The 18,825-nt window shown below is 39.1% G+C and overlaps 1 protein-coding gene across 2 annotated transcripts in view; it reads left to right on the forward strand.

Annotated features, from left to right (window-relative positions):
- The first annotated feature begins 1,420 nt into the window (after nucleotides 1-1,420).
- The window catches only part of LOC310725168 (signal-induced proliferation-associated 1-like protein 2), a 93,149-nt gene continuing 75,744 nt past the window's right edge, over nucleotides 1,421-18,825 (forward strand). For both annotated transcript variants that reach the window (XM_083539858.1, XM_083539859.1), the window contains exons 1-2: nucleotides 1,421-1,640; nucleotides 10,973-12,679. In XM_083539858.1, the coding sequence (XP_083395984.1) occupies nucleotides 11,317-12,679 (1,363 nt within the window). In that variant the 5' untranslated portion in view covers nucleotides 1,421-1,640; nucleotides 10,973-11,316. The remainder of the gene's footprint in view (nucleotides 1,641-10,972; nucleotides 12,680-18,825) is intronic.

Below are 18,825 nucleotides of genomic sequence, written 5' to 3' on the forward strand. Positions count from 1 at the left end.
ACCATATGTTGTTGAAGAAGGTTCTGATAAACATTTGCATTCACTCTGCCATGTAGCTGTATAAGAGGCCCAACTCCTGCTGCAGAAAACATGCCCTAAACCATAACACTTCCTCCTCCACTTTTCACTGACTTCTTTACACACTTTGGGTTCAGTCTGTCTCCAGTTTGTCACAGAACATAATGTTTCCCATCGGTCCCAAATAAATTAAACTTGCTTTCATCACTGAAGTGAACTTTGGACCAGTTCTCCTCTGTCCACACAACATGCTTAGTCTAGCTTTTTGATTCTTTCTGCTAATGAGAGGTTTGGTCACTGCAGAGTGGGCTTTCAGTCCAAATGCTCTTAAACATCGAGACATTGTAAGACAGATCCTTACCCTGTTCAGCGCTGAACTAGTGAGCAATTCCAGCTGCAGTGTGGAAACGATTGCCCATTGAGATCCTCCGCAGTATCCTGTCCTCTCTTGTATTTGTCTTCCGTGGACGACCAGCCTTCTTGGCAGACTTGAATGAGTTCGTGATGTTGTAAAGATTCAATATTCTTGAAATCACAGATTTGGAACGACCAACTTGTTTTGCTATGGCTGATAGGGTCATCCCTTTGGCCTTCATCTGGACAACCTGCTGCCGGAGGTTTTCAGTCACTTTAGAACGGCCCACCATCTTGCAGAGTCAGTGAAACTGGAAGTTAGGCTGCCAGTTAAATAGGGGTTGACAGATAATCAAGGAAATTAGCACCAGGTACCAGATTAACACCAATAACTGGGGGGTATCTGAAAGTGTTCTCTAATTTTGATCAGTGTGTTTTCTGCAAAATAATGTTTTTTTTTATTTTTTAAATGCCTTAGGTATTTTGTGGAAAAGGTTTTCTGGTAGCATGGTATAGACAGGACAAAAACTTCTTCAACTGTTGAGCAGTGAAGATGACATTATTTCAGAATTGTTTAATTGTTTATAAATTGTTCTCTAATTTTGATCTCCAGTGTACAAGAGACTGGGGTCAAACCCATTACAGCGATTTGTCCTCCTAGTTTCCTTCATGTGTTATTGACTGTTAAACATGTGTGTAAATATCTAAACATGTACACATCTCTATTCAAGGTATAAATGACCAAATAAAATGTATATTGCAAGAGTGCAATATTGCATATACTTTACCTTTTTTTAACCTGGAAGTAAAACAATTAAATAATGAATTCCAATTTAAAACCTTATTTAACCATCTGTTGCATTTATTTATTTATTGGCTTATCAAACAAACAAACGGTCATTTTACAGCAACATGCGAATCAGTAAGATCTTTAAAACTCTAATTTAAAAAGGGCCAGAAAACAGAAAACAACAATATCAGTGTGAGAAATTACGTACCTTTATGTTTAATGCTTCTTTACTTCTTTATTTATTTATTTACTTATTCTGTATTGCCCTTTTTGTGAACTGATGGCTGCGTTTTAGAAAAATCATGGCGTAAACGTGGGGGCGGAGCTTCCAGGTTGCTTGGAATGTCGGGGAAAGCGGTCTCAATAATCAGAGAACTGGGTTCTGTGGGAAGGGTGCAGGGATTTGTGTCTTCAGTATAACGTTCTCCTGTCTACACGTTATTAAAACTATTCGGATTTATGTCCACTAATGTTAAAGGTAAGATCTTTTTGTTTTCTTGATCGAGGCAGCATCCGGTAACGAGTAAGTGGTAAAATTAGCTTTGTGCCGTCTGTTGCATTCAGCCTGACAATGTTATTATTGATAAATAAACATAAAATATAAGCTGAATAAACGTTAACGCCCTAGGGAAACAGTTTTTCCTTGTTTTTAAATATGCATTTGTGTTTCTTTTGCCTAACTTAACCGACTAGCCTACTTTTTTTGTGATGCTCTAAGTAGGCTACGTTATTCGGTTTTTGTCTCTTTACCACCCCATAGAAAGCGCGAGCAGCATTGTGTTTGTGTTTGCGCTTTTCCCAGCATTTCTCTCAGGTCGATTCAGATCCAGGTGTATGTTTCTGATCAAGGTCAGATCCGATCACATAGTGTCCACTTCCACATTTATCGAAGGCGTTTTGGAAGAAACTGCAGGCCTTTCACCTTTGTGTTTGTGTGTGTGTGTGTGTGTGTGTGTGTGTGTGTCCCTGTTCTCCACACTGTTCCCCTCTCATGTTTCCCACATGATGCTGCCAGGCCAAATAAGGTGAACTCGGTTTCAGAAGCTGATTTCAGCAGCTTATTTATTTATTCATTTTTGTTTTAATGCATTTAAGGTTTCTTTCTGTCCGAGGCCGTTAAAGTGACCTCTGTTGCTTGAACTGTAGCATTTCTGGTACATGGCTTATAGTAGTCCTCTTGTATGAACTGTATTATTTTGTACCGTTAGTATTAGCGATATTAGTTTGGGAGCAACGATGCATATGTAATGTATAAATTCCTGATCACTAGATGTGTGTGTGTGTGTGTGTTTTTTTTTTTTTTTTTTTACCCTCCTTCATTTAATACATGTGTTTCTCCTGGGTTGTGGTTACTCCCGTCATTCACATGATCTAACAACACCAGTCGTTTTGTCCAAGAGCCGAGGCCACTTTTATACATGCAACGCCAAACCTCAAATGGAGGAGGACATATTCCATTAAAATACCACGCAGACCAGAACTATCCTTACACTCCTCTCATGATTCCTGTCACACTATACTGAACATGAGTGTGATAAAAAGATTAGGACTGAAAAACTGTGTGCATTTTTGGACATATGACAGTAAATAAAATGCTTTGCCTACTTGGGGCATCACAAGAAAAGTAGGCTAGCCTTCAAAGAAAAAAAATGGTGTCTGGCCAAGGGATTTTGCGAACAATTGAGTAAAACATAATGAGTTTTGTAGCAGAAGTTCCAAAACATCAAAGTGGTTCTAAATGGTGGACCAAAATTCTCGCCTTCTTTTGTCTTCTTTTGTCTGGTGTTTAAAATCCTCGTAAGAGATTTTTTTTTAAATGTTAAAATGTTGCTATGCTTCTATATAAATTAATGTGTTATGCAGGCTGGCCATAACAGAATGGAATATCAGGCTGTCAGAAAGTCTTGCTCTTTTTAGAGTTTAACTCTATGGGTTGTGCAGTATGGACCTCTGAGGCATCATTTATAAACGGTATTTACACATGAAAACGCTTTAAGGTATTTTTTTTTTTTTTACAGTCTCATATACAGAAACTTATTTTTGAGGATATTTCTGTCTCGAAATACCTACGTGTATCACCTTTCACAACATTTTATAAATAGCATGAATTATGAACAATCTGAGTATATGTTAAGAAGTATAGCGAACGTTGCATATACAGTGAGGAAAATAAGTATTTGAACACCCTGCTATTTTGCAAGTTCTCCCACTTTGAAATCATGGAGGGGTCTGAAATTCGTAGGTGCATGTCCACTGTGAGAGACATGATCTAAAAAAAAAAATACAGAAATCCCAATATATGATTTTTAAACTATTTATTTGTATGATACAGCTGCAAATAAGTATTTGAACACCTGTCTTTCAGCTAGAATTCTGACCCTCAAAGACCTGTTAGTCTGCCTTTTAAAATGTCCACCTCCACTACATTTATTATCCCAAATTAGATGCACATGTTTGAGGTCGTTAGCTGCATAAAGACACCTGTCCACCCCATACAATCAGTAAGAATCCAACTACTAACATGGCCAAGACCAAAGAGCTGTCCAAAGACACTAGAGACAAAATTGTACACCTCCACAAGGCTGGAAAGGGCTATGGGGAAATTGCCAAGCAGCTTGGTGAAAAAGGTCCACTGTTGGAGCAATCATATTAGAAAATGGAAGAAGCTAAACATGACTGTCAATCTCCCTCGGACTGGGGCTCCATGCAAGATCTCACCTCGTGGGGTTTCAATGATCCTAAGGAAGGTGAGAAATCAGCCCAGAACTACACGGGAGGAGCTGGTCAATGACCTGAAAAGAGCTGGGACCACCGTTTCCAAGGTTACTGTTGGTAATACACTAAGACGTCATGGTTTGAAATCATGCATGGAACGGAAGGTTCCCCTGATTAAACCAGCACATGTCCAGACACGTCTTAAGTTTGCCAATGACCATTTGGATGATCCAGAGGAGTCATGGGGGAAAGTCATGTGGTCAGATGAGACCAAAATAGAACTTTTAGGTCATAATTCCACTAAACGTGTTTGAAGGAAGAAGAATGATGAATACCATCCTTACTGTGAAGCATGGGGGTGGTAGCATCATGCTTTGGGGGTGTTTTTCTGCACATGGGACAGGGCGACTGCACTGTATTAAGGAGAGGATGACCGGGGCCATGTATTGCGAGATTTTGGGGAACAACCTCCCTCCCTCAGTTAGAGCATTGAAGATGGGTCGAGGCTGGGTCTTCCAACATGACAATGACCCGAAGCACACAGCCAGAATAACCAAGGAGTGGCTCTGTAAGAAGCATATCAAGGTTCTGGCGTGGCCTAGCCAGTCTCCAGACCTAAACCCAATAGAGAATCTTTGGAGGGAGCTCAAACTCCGTGTTTCTCAGCGACAGGCCAGAAACCTGAGTGATCTAGAGAAGATCTGTGTGGAGGAGTGGGCCAAAATCCCTCCTGCAGTGTGTGCAAACCTGGTGAAAAACTACAGGAAACGTTTGACCTCTGTAATTGCAAACAAAGGCTACTGTACCAAATATTAACATTGACTTTCTAAGGTGTTCAAATACTTATTTGCAGCTGTATCATACAAATAAATAGTTAAAAAATTATACATTGTGATTTCTGGATTTATTTTTTTTAGATTATGTCTCTCACAGTGGACATGCACCTACGATGACAATTTTAGACCCCTCCATGATTTCTAAATGGGAGAACTTGCAAAATAGCAGGGTGTTCAGATACTTATTTTCCTCACTGTATATTCTCTGACATGTAACACTTTGGATCAGATTAGCCTGCCCCATAAATGCAAACACTCGTCAAGTTAAGTCAAAAAGCATTTAATTTTCATTTCAACCATATACAGCTGACACAGCGAAATGAAAAAACATTCCTCCAGAACCCTGGTGCTATATTTAACAACATAAAGCTACATAAAAAAAAACAACTAAGGACTAGTAAGTGTCCTCGCCACATAAAGTGCACCGTGTGCAAGACAGACAGTGCAAAGACAACACAAGACCGTGTAGTACGAATACAGAAAACACAAAATAGTGCTGCCAGTAAACCTACTGTATATTATGCAGTGCAGTGTACTGTAGTGCACTCTACTTGTAGTCAAATATAGTTATAGTTATTGAGCCAAATATGCAGCATATTTTGCAGTTTAAAATGTTTCATTCTCCTTCTGGAAGAAAAGAAAAAAAACCAGCCGGCTTAAGTCACCGGCAGTAAGTCACTGTGGTTGAGGTCATCTGCAAAATGCCATAAATAAAAATGGAAGTGGTAGCTCAGTGGATAACACTTATGATCAAAAGTTTGTGAGTTTAAATTCCAGCACTACTAAGCGGACTTTCCCGGGCTCTTGAGCAAGACCCTTACCCCTTAATTGCTCAGTTGTAAAGATGAGATATTAATCTTCCTAAGGATCTTTGCCAAATCTTGTAAAATTATATTACACTTTTTCACACATTTACGGATTTTTGAATCAATTATTGAATAATGTGTTTGCCACAGTGGTGTTTTAGCATTTTTAGAGTACAAGGCGGACTGATATACAAGGCAAATGCTTGCTTTTAGAGACCATAAGCATTTGCATTTGCAAGCACTTGCATGACAATGACTTCCTGATGAGCAAGTGTACATTTTGAAGAGTACATTTTTGCAGTAACTTGAGTTGTCCTCAGGTTTAACGTCATCAAATCATGAAAAAACTCATTCACAGGTTTGACCAATTCAGGAATTCTTGGTTACTGGTTGCTTCTGAATAGAATTGTCTTATGACTAAGAAAAATCCTTAAGCCCCATCATATCAAGTGTATTCTAGTTGGCATAATTAAATTGCCAAATTTATACATTAGATTTTCTATACATGGTGAGTGAACAGGCTACTGTCGAAGCACAATTTGCTGCAGTTTCTCAAATTCATCACATGGCCCAGTGTGTAGGAAATATACATAATTGTATAGTTTATTGACTGTATAGTTTAATTGGCTTATTGTTAAGTAAAAGAAACACATTTGCATATGTATTGAGTTTTAAACCCTTGTAACTGTGCCTTACTTAGTATAACTGCCTTAAACACTGCAGCTTTCTAGCAGGTGACTGTGGATATCCGCTGCAATTATTTGGCTTCATTCCGTAACCCATAAAGTGCAGAGGAGAGGAGCTGCAATGTAGGGCTGCTGCTGGTGATTATTTTAGTAATCGAGTTTTCTAATGATTATTCCATCGATTAATCGGATAAGAAGCACCTTTTCTTTTTTAAAGAGCAACACTAAATATGAAGGGGAAAATAAGACGGGTCTCTTAAAATTATTATTTTTAGAAAAATTTACATTTTTATTGCTGAAATTGCCTACAAGAATATAAGTGAAAACTTAACCATTTAGTGATTTTAATTGCCATATTACATCTCCTTCATCTTCTTCTTCTTTTTCTTCTTCTTCTTCTTATTTCGGCTTCTTCCATTAGGGGTTGCCACAGCGGATCATCCTTCTTTATACCCCCGTCCTCTACATCTGCCTCTTTTAACCCAATTACCCACATGTCTTCCCTTACCACATCCATAAACCTATTTCTGATCCGCATGTTTGATTTGGCATGTTTTACGCTGGATGACCTTCCTAACGCAACCCTCCCCATTTATCCGGGCTTGAGACCGGCACTAAAAGTGCACTGACTTGTGCAACTCTAATGGCTGGGTTAATTGCCATATTACTTCAAAACACAAAAAAATAGTGCGTGCAAAAATTTCCTCCACAGTGGCCGTGTAGAGAAGGGTATGGGAAACTATTCGTTTAATTATTCTCACTCGTGTATTTATGTATTAAATCTCACAGAGTATCATGATGTGGTTTTCTTGTCTCCAGAAAAGCTGCTTGAAATTTTCCACGCACTAAATCTTTGTATTTATCGCCAGCTCTGCACAGCTCTGCACAGCTCTGCACGGCCACTGCGGGGGGACTTTTAGAACACGCCGTATATAAATACAAATCTAAAATCAATTTCAAACTACTTTAAAATGGTAACCGCACTGTACAGTGCTTTCTTTATGTTTTAGTCTGAAATTACCCCTTGGCTTCAATCTTCTCCTTGCCCCTCACTGTTTTCTCCCCCGTTTTTCCATTTTTTCAGTCTGCAGTGTCTTTTGTGTTTCCCTATTCAGAGCACTCCAGAGTTTAGCAGGTGGTGTGTCAGTAATAATGGTCCGTGGGAAACACAGTGCTCCATGCTTAGTTAAATGGACTAAACAAATCATCAAGGCAATTTATTTGAAGAATTTCTGTAATCTAATTACTCGAGGAATCATTATAGCTTTCCTACAGTGACACACTCTCTTTCAGTCAGTGGGTTACCCTTTGGTCTATTCAAAGGGTTATAGGGATGCAAGGTTTTGTCATGTGGAAGACTGTTATACAAAGCGAAAAAGTCTGTCACATTGAGAGGCCATGTGCAGTGCTGCACAACATAGCACAGCAGAAAGTCCTTCACTCATCATCTCCCAATATCAACAACCTGATTGCCCTGACCCTAATCCACCAGACAAGCATAATCTTCGCTGTGGGAATGGCTGGGGGATGTAACATGTAGATTGTGAATAACAATGCAAAGGTACATTCTTTTACTCACACTGTTAATGTCACATATTTTGAGATTATACCTTTTTATTGCTTTTATTTAATTTGTCTAATTGACAGCAGTAATTGTGTCTATTTGCATTTGCAACACAGCATCTGTTCGAATACTGGAGATGATGCTAGAGGCATGTCGGGAATTCACCAGAGAATCCACAAGAGGCTTGTGGGACAGCAGAAATGCTGCAGGTCCACAGTCTTGAGACCCCACCACCTTTATCCACACCAGATATTTTCTCTACTAATTTAAACAGTTTCACTTAAGATAAATCTTACTATTGTAGAATGTATTTGCATCTTTATTTAAACAACAAATCCACTTTTCTTTCAGTGGAATTCCCCAATAATCAAAATTATTTTTACATTTTATGTTTTGGGTAATAGTGTAGGAATTCTGTCTTTTGAATACTTTTTAGTATTGCTTGTGTTGCAAACATTTCTGCAACAACTCAGTAATCTTGAATTTACTGCACATAGAGTTCTAATTAGACTTTTTCTTGTTTCACTTTTTAACACAAGCACATTTACTTTAATCACCGAAATTTTCTCTTTTGTTTGCCATTGCTGCAGTGATTTTCCTACAAAAAAATTAAAAAGCCTGCATTTAAACGAGTGACTTAATTTGCACTGACCATTCATGGATCGTTGTGGCAGTAAATGAGTATGACTTATTTACCTTTTCACATTTCTAAAGGAAGTGGTTTATAAAGAAGGAATAGTCCCTAAGATGTACGAGAGAACATGTGCCACGAGCATGTAAGCCCAATAATGTCTGCTTTGTTTTGTTTTGCCTTGATTTGCTTTGCAAGCACCACTAATTTATAAAATACAGATTTCCACCATGTGGATTTCCACAATGCACATTGTGACATTGTGACATTGTTGCATGTGGTTGCATTGAGTCATGGTGTGTCATTACATCTATACTACAGTATGTAGCTAAATAACCACAATGTGATTATTTTATAGACAGTGGAGGTGCACAGTCAAAGGTTGATGTGGACAATAAGTGTGGAGAATAAATGTTTATGAAAACTGTGACAAATTATACTATCCGAAGTTTACTCATGTTGTCCACTGGGAACACTTTTGTGTTTGTGCACAGATGAACAAGCATCTCTGTTGGAAAGAAGGTCAACAGTGAAAATAATTTTTTTTGGTTGAATGTGTTTTTAGTATTTTCTTTCCTTTAACTAAAAAAAACCCCTTCCATTTAGACCATTAATTTTTGTTTATGGAAATATGAGATAATTTGGATATATACTTTTGGTCACAACTTTAATAAACGGTTAAAATAATATCAAACAGATGTTATTTGTAAACAGTTTGGCTGCAAGACCTCAATCAATTCAAAGAGGGTAGAGAATAATTTACATATATATAGCTCTAACTCACAATTGCTTGCTTGGTTTCACACAAAACCTAAAATACACATACAACATGGGAAAAACGTGTATACGAATTGGGAAAAAACAACAGTTAATAATGAAAAGCTATTTCCTACTATGTCATTAAATATGGCTGAATGCATCAAATCTGGCCCTTTGTCCCACTTACCACATCCACTCAAAGAAAATACATTTGTATATTTTCTATTTGGGTAATATTCAAACTATATTTTTTTATAATCTAGTCATTGGATTTTTTTTTTCGTATGCTGATAAAATTGGGGTCAGATTATTTAGAAGATTCTAATATTCAAGAATTATATATATATATATATATATATATATATATATATATATATATATATATATATATATATATATATATATATATATATATATATAAAAAGATAGCACATGGCATTACAGCAACGTTGATTGTTTGGCTCCTCAGAGTGATACAAGACAACGACCCCGATCATGACATTCATTCATATGATTTACAAAGATTTTAAAACCCTAATCTTTAAACCTTGTTATAATATGAGAGAATTGGTGGTAACACAGCCCAAAAAAGGTCACATTGTTGGCAGTGCTTTATTGTATTGAGGGAAAGTGTAAAGGCTATGTGGAAAAGCATGTCCTGAGGGAGGAAGATACATAGTTATTTGACCCTTTTGTACCTCGTACCATGTATAATTGTACCATGTATAATTTAAATACAACTTCTGTCTACTTTGTTGTGTTTAACTGGCTTAATATAAACATCCTGTTAGAAAAAAATGACATTAATTAGCATGAGCCCTATAATATGCACATTGCTGGTAATTACAAAAAGAACTAATTTGTTATTTAATACTGCAAGTCTATGTAGAAATCAGGCTTTCATGCTTTATAATTAATCTGTCCATAAATGATGAAGTGGCTACAAATGTAAACTTCACACTTGGATGTCTGACAAAGCAGTGATGCATTAGAATCAATTAACAGTGAAATGGTTTTAGCTGTGGATAGAAAGAAAAAACCTTTTAGACTGAGATAAGTTCCAAAATTGACCTAATAATAACTTTTAAATCACATTATCTGAAATCTTATTTTTACAAAGAATTGTATAGTAAAATAGCTTTAGTGCATAAATTCAATCAGAGCCTCATAACAATGATACAGCATGGCTAGTGAGTTTCACTATTCCACTTTTAAACCTGTAAATAGATCAGTTTAATGTTGTCACCATGGTGATAGGACAAACACTTATAATCCATTAAGAAATAATCACATATTGCTGTTTTATCAGTGGCAGTTCAGGAAAGAGTATTTGTGAGTGGTTCAGAAAAAAACATTGATAATGCATTCCCCTTTATTTACTGTTAACGCTTACCTTTGCATATACTGTTTTGTGCATTATTTGACACTATTTTTTTTTTTTTTATGAATTATATAAATTGTTAAGTCAGTGATGTACAATCTTATGCAGAAAGGGCTGATGTAGGAGCAGGTTTGTATTCCAGTCAGGCAGAAGACACACCTGATAGTCTGTTTTAAAAAACTATTTGAATTGGTGATTTATGGTTTATTGGAATGAAAACCCGCAATAAACGGACCCATTATGGCTTAGATTGGAAAACTCTTTTTGTAAGAGTTCTGTGTTTCAAGATATTGTATAGATCCGTATAGCAACATACATTACATCTTATCTGCTAATCTTTTATAGAAATTTGTCTTTATAAATGTTTCTAGATATCTGCAGATTTTCTTAATATTAATGCATTGTCTATCTTTGTGTTTTTTGTTGTTGCAGATTCCGATCTTCCAATGCACTACAAAGATCACTCCCTGTCTAAACCTTATTTTGCTCATCAGCCAGTCTTACTACCCAAATTATTTTTTGTCTGTCACTGACCAAGCCAATCCTAAGGAAATATGGACTATGGCTATTTGCCTTATTAAAGCTTATTTTCCCATCTTTAAAGAAGCAGGAAGCAGTCTTGTTTTGTTTTAGTGCAATGTAATTAACAGGGTACGTGCGTTCCTGCTTTCTCGAACATTTGCAAACAGGGTTTCATCTTCAGCATAAAACCTGGCATTGACAAGACAGTTCTCTAGGCTGCAGTGACTGGAGGCCTTCAGGTCTCCTATAAAGTCATGCAGTCTTCAGAGGAGCTGTTCAACAGGAAACTCAAGTCATTAAATGGAAACAAAGAAATTCCAACTACCAGCCTACAATGCAAATTTAATGGCACATTTGCCGTGCCTAAAATGGGGGTGCGTGCTCGGATATCAGACTGGCCACCCAAAAATGAAGGGTGGGAAAATCGATGTGGATCAAACTATGAAAGAGTTATTATGGCCTTTCAAAATGGACAGCCAGACCAAAGCAGAGAGATCACTGATGTGAATGAAGCGCCCTTAGACTTTGATCATTCTGAGACAGAATATTCACTGAGTGACCTTTTGAGTCAGTCCACTTTAAAGGGACTTCATCCTATTCGACAACGAAGCAACAGTGATGTGACTATCAGTGATATAGATGCTGAGGACATAAAGCATCAAAAAGCTGTCAATCCAAACACAGGTGCCTCATTGCACCGGGAGTATGGCAGCACATCCTCTATTGACCAACAGGGTCTAAGTGGGGATGGAGTCCTTGCACTGTTAAAGGGTTACAGAGTAGATAAATTGGGTCATTTGAATACGCACTCAACTAGTTTCCCAGAGATGCGATACAACAGTGCTCTCTCACCTAGCTTGCAAACAGCAGCTCAGATAGCACGTGGAGAGATTATTTGTATCTCAGGCTATGATTACGTAAGCAGTTCCCTTCTCTTTAGTCAAGAAAGAGACAAATCCTTTGTGCACCGGCTCAAGTCAGAGTCATCAGAAACATCTCTCTTCCGAAAGTTAAGAACTATTAAAAGTGAGCATGAAAGTTTTAGGGTCTCAATAGAACAGGACGACCGTCAATCTCTTGGTGTCCCGAAATGCTTTTCTCACTATGATGTGCAGAGTGCACTCTTTAATGTTAGTGATGCTTCGGCAAATCAAGTCAGCCTTGTTCATAGGAAGAACACTACTACTGGTGCCTCAGCAGCTTCACAGTATCAAGTCCCATGTAGTGGTCCAGTATATGGAAATACTAGTGGAACTGCACCACTGTTTGAATCTCCTTTGGGGAGTGAAGAGTTGAACCCTAAACAGAATCTTGACACAGATGAGGGGGATGGAAAGAGCAATGACCTAGTGCTAAGCTGCCCACATTTCCGGAATGAGATTGGTGGTGAAGGTGAAAGAAGGATTTCTCTGTCCAGAGCCAACAGTACCAACTACAGTGGAGGAGAAGGCTGCTCCTTTGAGTCCTCGTTAAGCTCCCACTGCACGAATGCTGGTGTTTCTGTCCTGGAGGTACCTCGGGAAAACCAGCCAGTCCATCGTGAAAAAGTGAAGCGATACATCATTGAGCACATTGACTTAGGCGCATACTATTACCATAAATACTTCTATGGAAAAGGTAAGCATTGTTTGCTCTCATTATTATTAATTGGGTATAATAATAATAATAATTATTAATGTTGTTGTTATTAAAAACTGGGATTGGAAATGCACGATGCAGTGCTAATTAGAGGGGATTATGTACAATAACAAGCCAAGACTGGGTGAAGGACTATTATTTATTCATCTTCATTTTTCCTTAAGGTTTCTGGAAAATTATATTATAGAATTAGCCTTAGACTTAGGATTACTTTATTTGTCTTTAGTTCTTAGTTTGTTTCCTGTTTTTATCCTCTGGAAAACAATTACTGTATGTAGTATTTAGGAAATCTCAACCATGCCTAGTTATGGATTAAAGACACAAATTTATCCATCAGAAAACATCGTACGACCTATTGGTTTGGCTATAAGGTTTACTAAATTAAGTAGCATGAATGTTGTTCAGCTAAATAATTATATTTAAAATATAATAATAATCATATTTAGTAACCCAGCCATTAGGGGGGCACAAGCCAGTGTACTCTTAGTGCCGGTCCCAAGCCCGGGTAAATGGGGAGGGTTGCGTTAGGAAGGGCATCCAGCGTAAAACATGTGCCAAATCAAATATGCGGATCACAAATGAGAATTTCATACCGGATCGGTCGAGGCCCGGGTTAACAACGACCGCCACAGGTATCGTTAGCCGACAGGGTACCGGTGGAAATTGGGCTACTGTTGGCCGAAGGAGGAGAAGGAGAGGAGGAAGGCGTCTACAGAGACGGCAGGAAAAGGAGCAGTGTAGGAGAGTAGAGGTTCGGGTTGGTACTTTAAATGTTGGTACTATGACGGGTAAAGGGAGAGAGATAGCTGATATGATGGAGAGGAGAAAGGTAGATGTGTTGTGTGTTCAGGAGACCAAGTGGAAAGGGAGTAAGGCCAGGAACATTGGAGGTGGGTTTAAACTGTTTTATCATGGTGTGGATGGGAAGAGAAATGGTGTAGGGGTGATTCTGAAGGAAGAGTACAGTAAGAGTGTAGTGGAGGTGAAGAGAGTTTCTGATAGGGTGATGATCGTGAAGGTGGAAGTTGAAGGGATGATGATAAATGTCATCAGTGCCTATGCTCCACAAGTTGGCTGTGAGATGGAGGAGAAGGAAAGATTCTGGAGTGAATTAGATGAAGTGGTAGATGGTGTACCTAGGAAAGAACGATTGGTGATTGGGGCAGACTTTAATGGGCATGTAGGTGAAGGGAACAGAGGTGATGAGGAGGTGATGGGTAGGTATGGTTTTAAGGAGAGGAATGTGGAAGGGCAGATGGTGGTAGATTTTGCTAAAAGGATGGAAATGGCAGTGGTGAACACGTATTTTAAGAAGAAGGAGGATCATAGGGTGACATATAAGAGTGGAGGAAGGTGCACACAGGTGGATTATCTTCTGTGTAGGAGATGCAACCTGAAGGAGATTGGAGACTGTAAGGTGTTGGCGGGGGACAGTGTAGCTAGACAGCATCGAATGGTGGTCTGTAGGATGGTTTTGGAGGCGAAGAAGAAGAGGAGGAAAGTAAGGTTTGAAAGAAGAATAAGATGGTGGAAACTGAAGGAGGAAGAGTGTAGTGTGAGGTTCAGGGAAGAGGTCAGACAGGGGCTTGGTGGTGGTGAAGAGGTGCCGGATGATTGGGCAACTACCGCAGGAGTGATGAGGGAGGCAGCTAGAAAAGTACTTGGTGTGACATCTGGAAATAGAAAGCAAGACAAGGAGACGTGGTGGTGGAATGAGGAAGTGCAGGAGAGCATTAGGGGAAAGAGATTGGCAAAACAGAAGTGGGATCGACAGAGTGATGAGAAAAGTAGGCAGGAGTACAAGGAGATGCGGCAGCAGGTTAAAAGGGATGTGGCGAAAGCCAAGGAAAAGGCATATGAGGAACTGTATAAGAGGTTGGACACTAAAGAAGGAGAAAAGGATTTATACCGATTGGCCAAGCAGAGGGACCGAGCTGGGAAGGATGTACTGCAAGTTAGAGCAATAAAGGATGGAGAGGGAAATGTGTTGACTAGTGAGGAGAGTGTGTTGAGAAGATGGAGGGAGTATTTTGAGCAGCTGATGAATGAGGAAAATCAGAGAGAGAGAAGGTTGGAGGATGTGGAGTTGGTGAAGCAGGATGTAGATAGGATTAGTAAGGAGGAAGTGAGAGCAGCGATTAAGAGGATGAAGAATGGAAAGTCGGTTGGACCAGATGACATACCGGTAGAAGCGTGGAGATGTTTAGGAGAGATGGCAGTGGAGTTTTTAACCAGATTGTTTAACAGGATTCTGGAAGGGGAGAGGATGCCTGAGGAATGGAGAAGGAGTGTGCTGGTACCGATCTTTAAGCATAAGGGAGATGTGCAAACCTGCAGTAACTACAGGGGAATTAAGTTGATCAGTCACACCATGAAGTTATGGGAAAGAGTAGTGGAAGCCAGGCTGAGAGAAGAGGTGACCATCTGTGAGCAACAGTATGGTTTCATGCCGAGGAAGAGCACCACAGATGCCTTATTTGCTTTGAGGATGTTGATGGAGAAGTATAGAGAAGGACAGAAGGAGCTGCATTGTGTATTTGTGGATTTAGAGAAAGCGTACGACAGGGTGCCGAGAGAGGAGTTGTGGTATTGTATGAGGAAGTCAGGTGTGTCAGAGAAGTATTTGAGGGTGGTGCAGGACATGTATGAGGACAGTGTGACGGCAGTAAAGTGTGCAGTAGGTACGACAGACTGGTTCAGGGTGAAGGTTGGACTACATCAAGGATCGGCCCTGAGCCCTTTCCTGTTTGCAGTGGTGATGGACAGGTTGACGGACGAGGTCAGACAGGAGTCTCCCTGGACTATGATGTTTGCAGATGATATTGTGATTTGTGGTGAGAGTAGAGAGCAGGTTGAGAAGAGCCTGGAGAGGTGGAGATATGCGCTTGAGAGAAGGGGAATGAAAGTCAGTAGGAGTAAGACAGAGTACATGTGTGTGAATGAGAGGGAGGGCAGTGGAGTGATGCGGTTGCAGGGTGAAAAGGTGAAGAAGGTGGAGGAGTTCAGGTACCTGGGGTCAACAGTGCAAAGTAATGGAGAGTGTGTTAGGGAAGTAAAGAAAAGAGTGCAGGCAGGGTGGAGTGGGTGGAGAAGAGTGACAGGAGTGATTTGTGATAGAAGAGTATCTGCAAGAATGAAAGGGAAAGTTTATAGGACTGTGGTGAGACCTGCGATGTTGTATGGATTAGAGACAGTGGCATTGAGTAAAAGACAGGAGGTGGAGCTGGAGGTAGCAGAGCTGAAGATGTTGAGGTTTTCGTTGGGAGTGACGAGGATGGACAAGATTAGAAATGAGTTTATTAGAGGGACAGCACATGTAGGATGTTGTGGTGACAAGGTGAGGGAGGCGAGATTGAGATGGTTTGGACATGTGCAGAGAAGGGACATGAATTATATTGGTAGAAAAATGCTGAAGATGGAGCCACCAGGTAGGAGGAAAAGAGGAAGGCCAAGGAGGAGGTTCATGGATGTGGTGAGGGAAGACATGCAGGTAGTTGGTGTAAAAGAGGCAGATATAGAGGACAGGGTGGTATGGAGACGGATGATCCGCTGTGGCGACCCCTAATGGGAGCAGCCGAAAGAAAAAGAAGAAGAAGAATCATATTTAGTAAAATGTGGCAGGAACCTTTGAAAGGAGTATATTTTGTTTAAGGGATCTGACTTTTTAAACTAAAGCATGATATATTATTAGAGCATGCATATAAAAAGGTCATTATCACCCAGGTTTTGTTCTACATGAAGTTAGGTGGGTCGAACCAGACCTGGCTGTAATCTCAAATATCATTGGCTAATTTATTATTCTGGGAAAAGTTCTTATTGACATTTTGTCACTGGATTTTCATTGAAACACTTACAACATACTACCTTATGTAGCTGTAATATATGTGAGAAAAAACAAATCTTTACATGTTTTCAAAAAAGTATTATTAATAGGTGTTTTCTTTAAATTTAAAATTTCGTTTTGCAATGTGAAAAAGACCAATGGTTTCAATTTATTTACTTTATTTCATATATCCTTCTGAAATGCTTTGGAAGCAACCTTCACAATATTTAACATTTAATACACTATGTTTTTTCTTTGGTGACCTGCATTGATAAAGAAGAATTAATTGGTTGCTTTAATGTAGTTTTTGTTAATCAAAGATCTGACATTTTGTGGTATTTACAAAGATTACAAAAATACTTCCCACTGGGAAGCACAATGCATGGCTCTAGTCTTTAAAGTTTAGTGGCTCCAGAGTGTTACTGTTCTATCCATTTTGGCTACTTCAGCTAGCTTTTAAAGCTACCTGCATGTAAAATAATGATATGATTTGCTTAGCCCACTTTCTTACATTTCATTCTCCCTTTGCCACATTTAGAGACATTTGGCTCACATTTCTATTTGCAGCTAATGAATCCCATGCAAAGTCCATAGAATGCTGGATAATATTTGGATTCAAAGGGATTAACACATTGCATCAAAGACAGAAAGAGTCCACAACTTTAGCCTCTCTGCATTCACAGTTATTAATAAGCAGACAACTAGGACTTGTGTTGCACTGTGTTGCACATTGTGTTGACAACTAGGACTTGTGTTGCACTGATACTTAATTAATCGAGGAGCCATATCTAAAATCCAGAGGAGTCCTAACGTGGCCTCATTTAGATACATAAATATTAGCACATTAACAAAGTCAATGTTATTGTCACTGTATTACAGTATATTAGAATAGAAACTAAATTCTAAGTGATGTAGATTATCACCCTACAAACTACACAATTAGACAAATGTTTGTAGACACCAGACCTTAAGATTAAAAGTTAATAGGTTGGTGTTATAATAACTTTCACTCTTTGGGGAAGATGTTCCTCTAGATTTTGAAATGTGGTTGTGGAGATTTGTGCTCATTTAGCCACAAGGGTTTTAGTAAAGTATCAATACTACCGCAACCAGAGATGTACAGATGTCCTATACAAGTGTGTGCCTCCAGCTTTTTCGCAACAGTTTGAGGATGAACCACATACGACTGAGAAAGGCTGGAGCTTACATGAAGACTGATCCACTACCCTTAAATCGTTTGAAATTGGCAATGACTGTATTTGTGTGCGTGTGTTGTGTGGGTGTGTGTGGTGTGTGTATACACCATAACATTAAAAACACGGACATGTGAGTTGAATAAAATTTATTATCTGGATACATTGGCTCTGTCAAGTTATAAGATATAGCAGGCAGGAAGTGAGTAGTCAGTTCTTGCATTAACATAAACACGTAGGTTTTCTGAGAATTTTCAGTTTTAGCATTTTGAGCTAAGATCGAACTATCAACAAAAAGTCTAACTTTGTTTAGAAGGGCTTTAAGCCATTTATAACTGCACCGGTTTACTGAGAATCTGGTTGTAATGATCAGGGATTCCCTCTGTTGTTTGTCATTCTGACAGGGGTTCTCTAAAAATATTGTTTTGTCAGCAGTGTGAGCTGTTCTTGAGTGGAATCAGTCAATGGAGAGTGGTCAATGGAATAAAGGAAAATCGGAGAAATGTCAGGTACAGGTTGCAGGAGAGCACTTGATGATCACAAGGGGCTTCTTAGCTGCAAGTCAGTCTCATCTAGCTGTTCAGGGGCAAGAACGTCTGAAGGTCTTGATTAGCACGGCCTCTCCCGCAGTGGTTGGTCAGACAGGCTCTCGGTTGGACTCAATATGGCAAACATCAATGTGAGTTAAATGTCTCTAAATGTGGCACAGAGAGAATAAAAATGAAGAAAGCGCACTAAAGTAAAACTTTGCAACCCCAAATGATTCAATACATCCTTAATGGGCTGAGCAAAGCATTTAATTATTTTTTTTTTGCATAATGCTGAAATTTTGTGGAATGCCAGAATAAAGGGGGAGAAGGTGTTTTCCTGTGGTGTTATCTGTATGCTCTCAAGGACACAATACAGAGCCATCTGGTCTTGGCTAAGGCTGTAAATCCATGTGTTTGACAAAGGTTGGTTCTTGGCTTAGACGGTACCCTGTTTGGTCAGCTCTCCCAAAACACAGACTAGTCAGTTGCAATCATGTCATATTCGATATATTAAAAGTGTTAAAAGAAAACATATATATGTTTTCTCTGAGTCTGGATGGGCAAAATTAGAGACGAAAT

The sequence above is a fragment of the Silurus aristotelis genome (assembly GCF_946808225.1).
Source record: "Silurus aristotelis genome assembly, chromosome: 4".
Lineage (NCBI taxonomy): Eukaryota > Metazoa > Chordata > Actinopteri > Siluriformes > Siluridae > Silurus > Silurus aristotelis.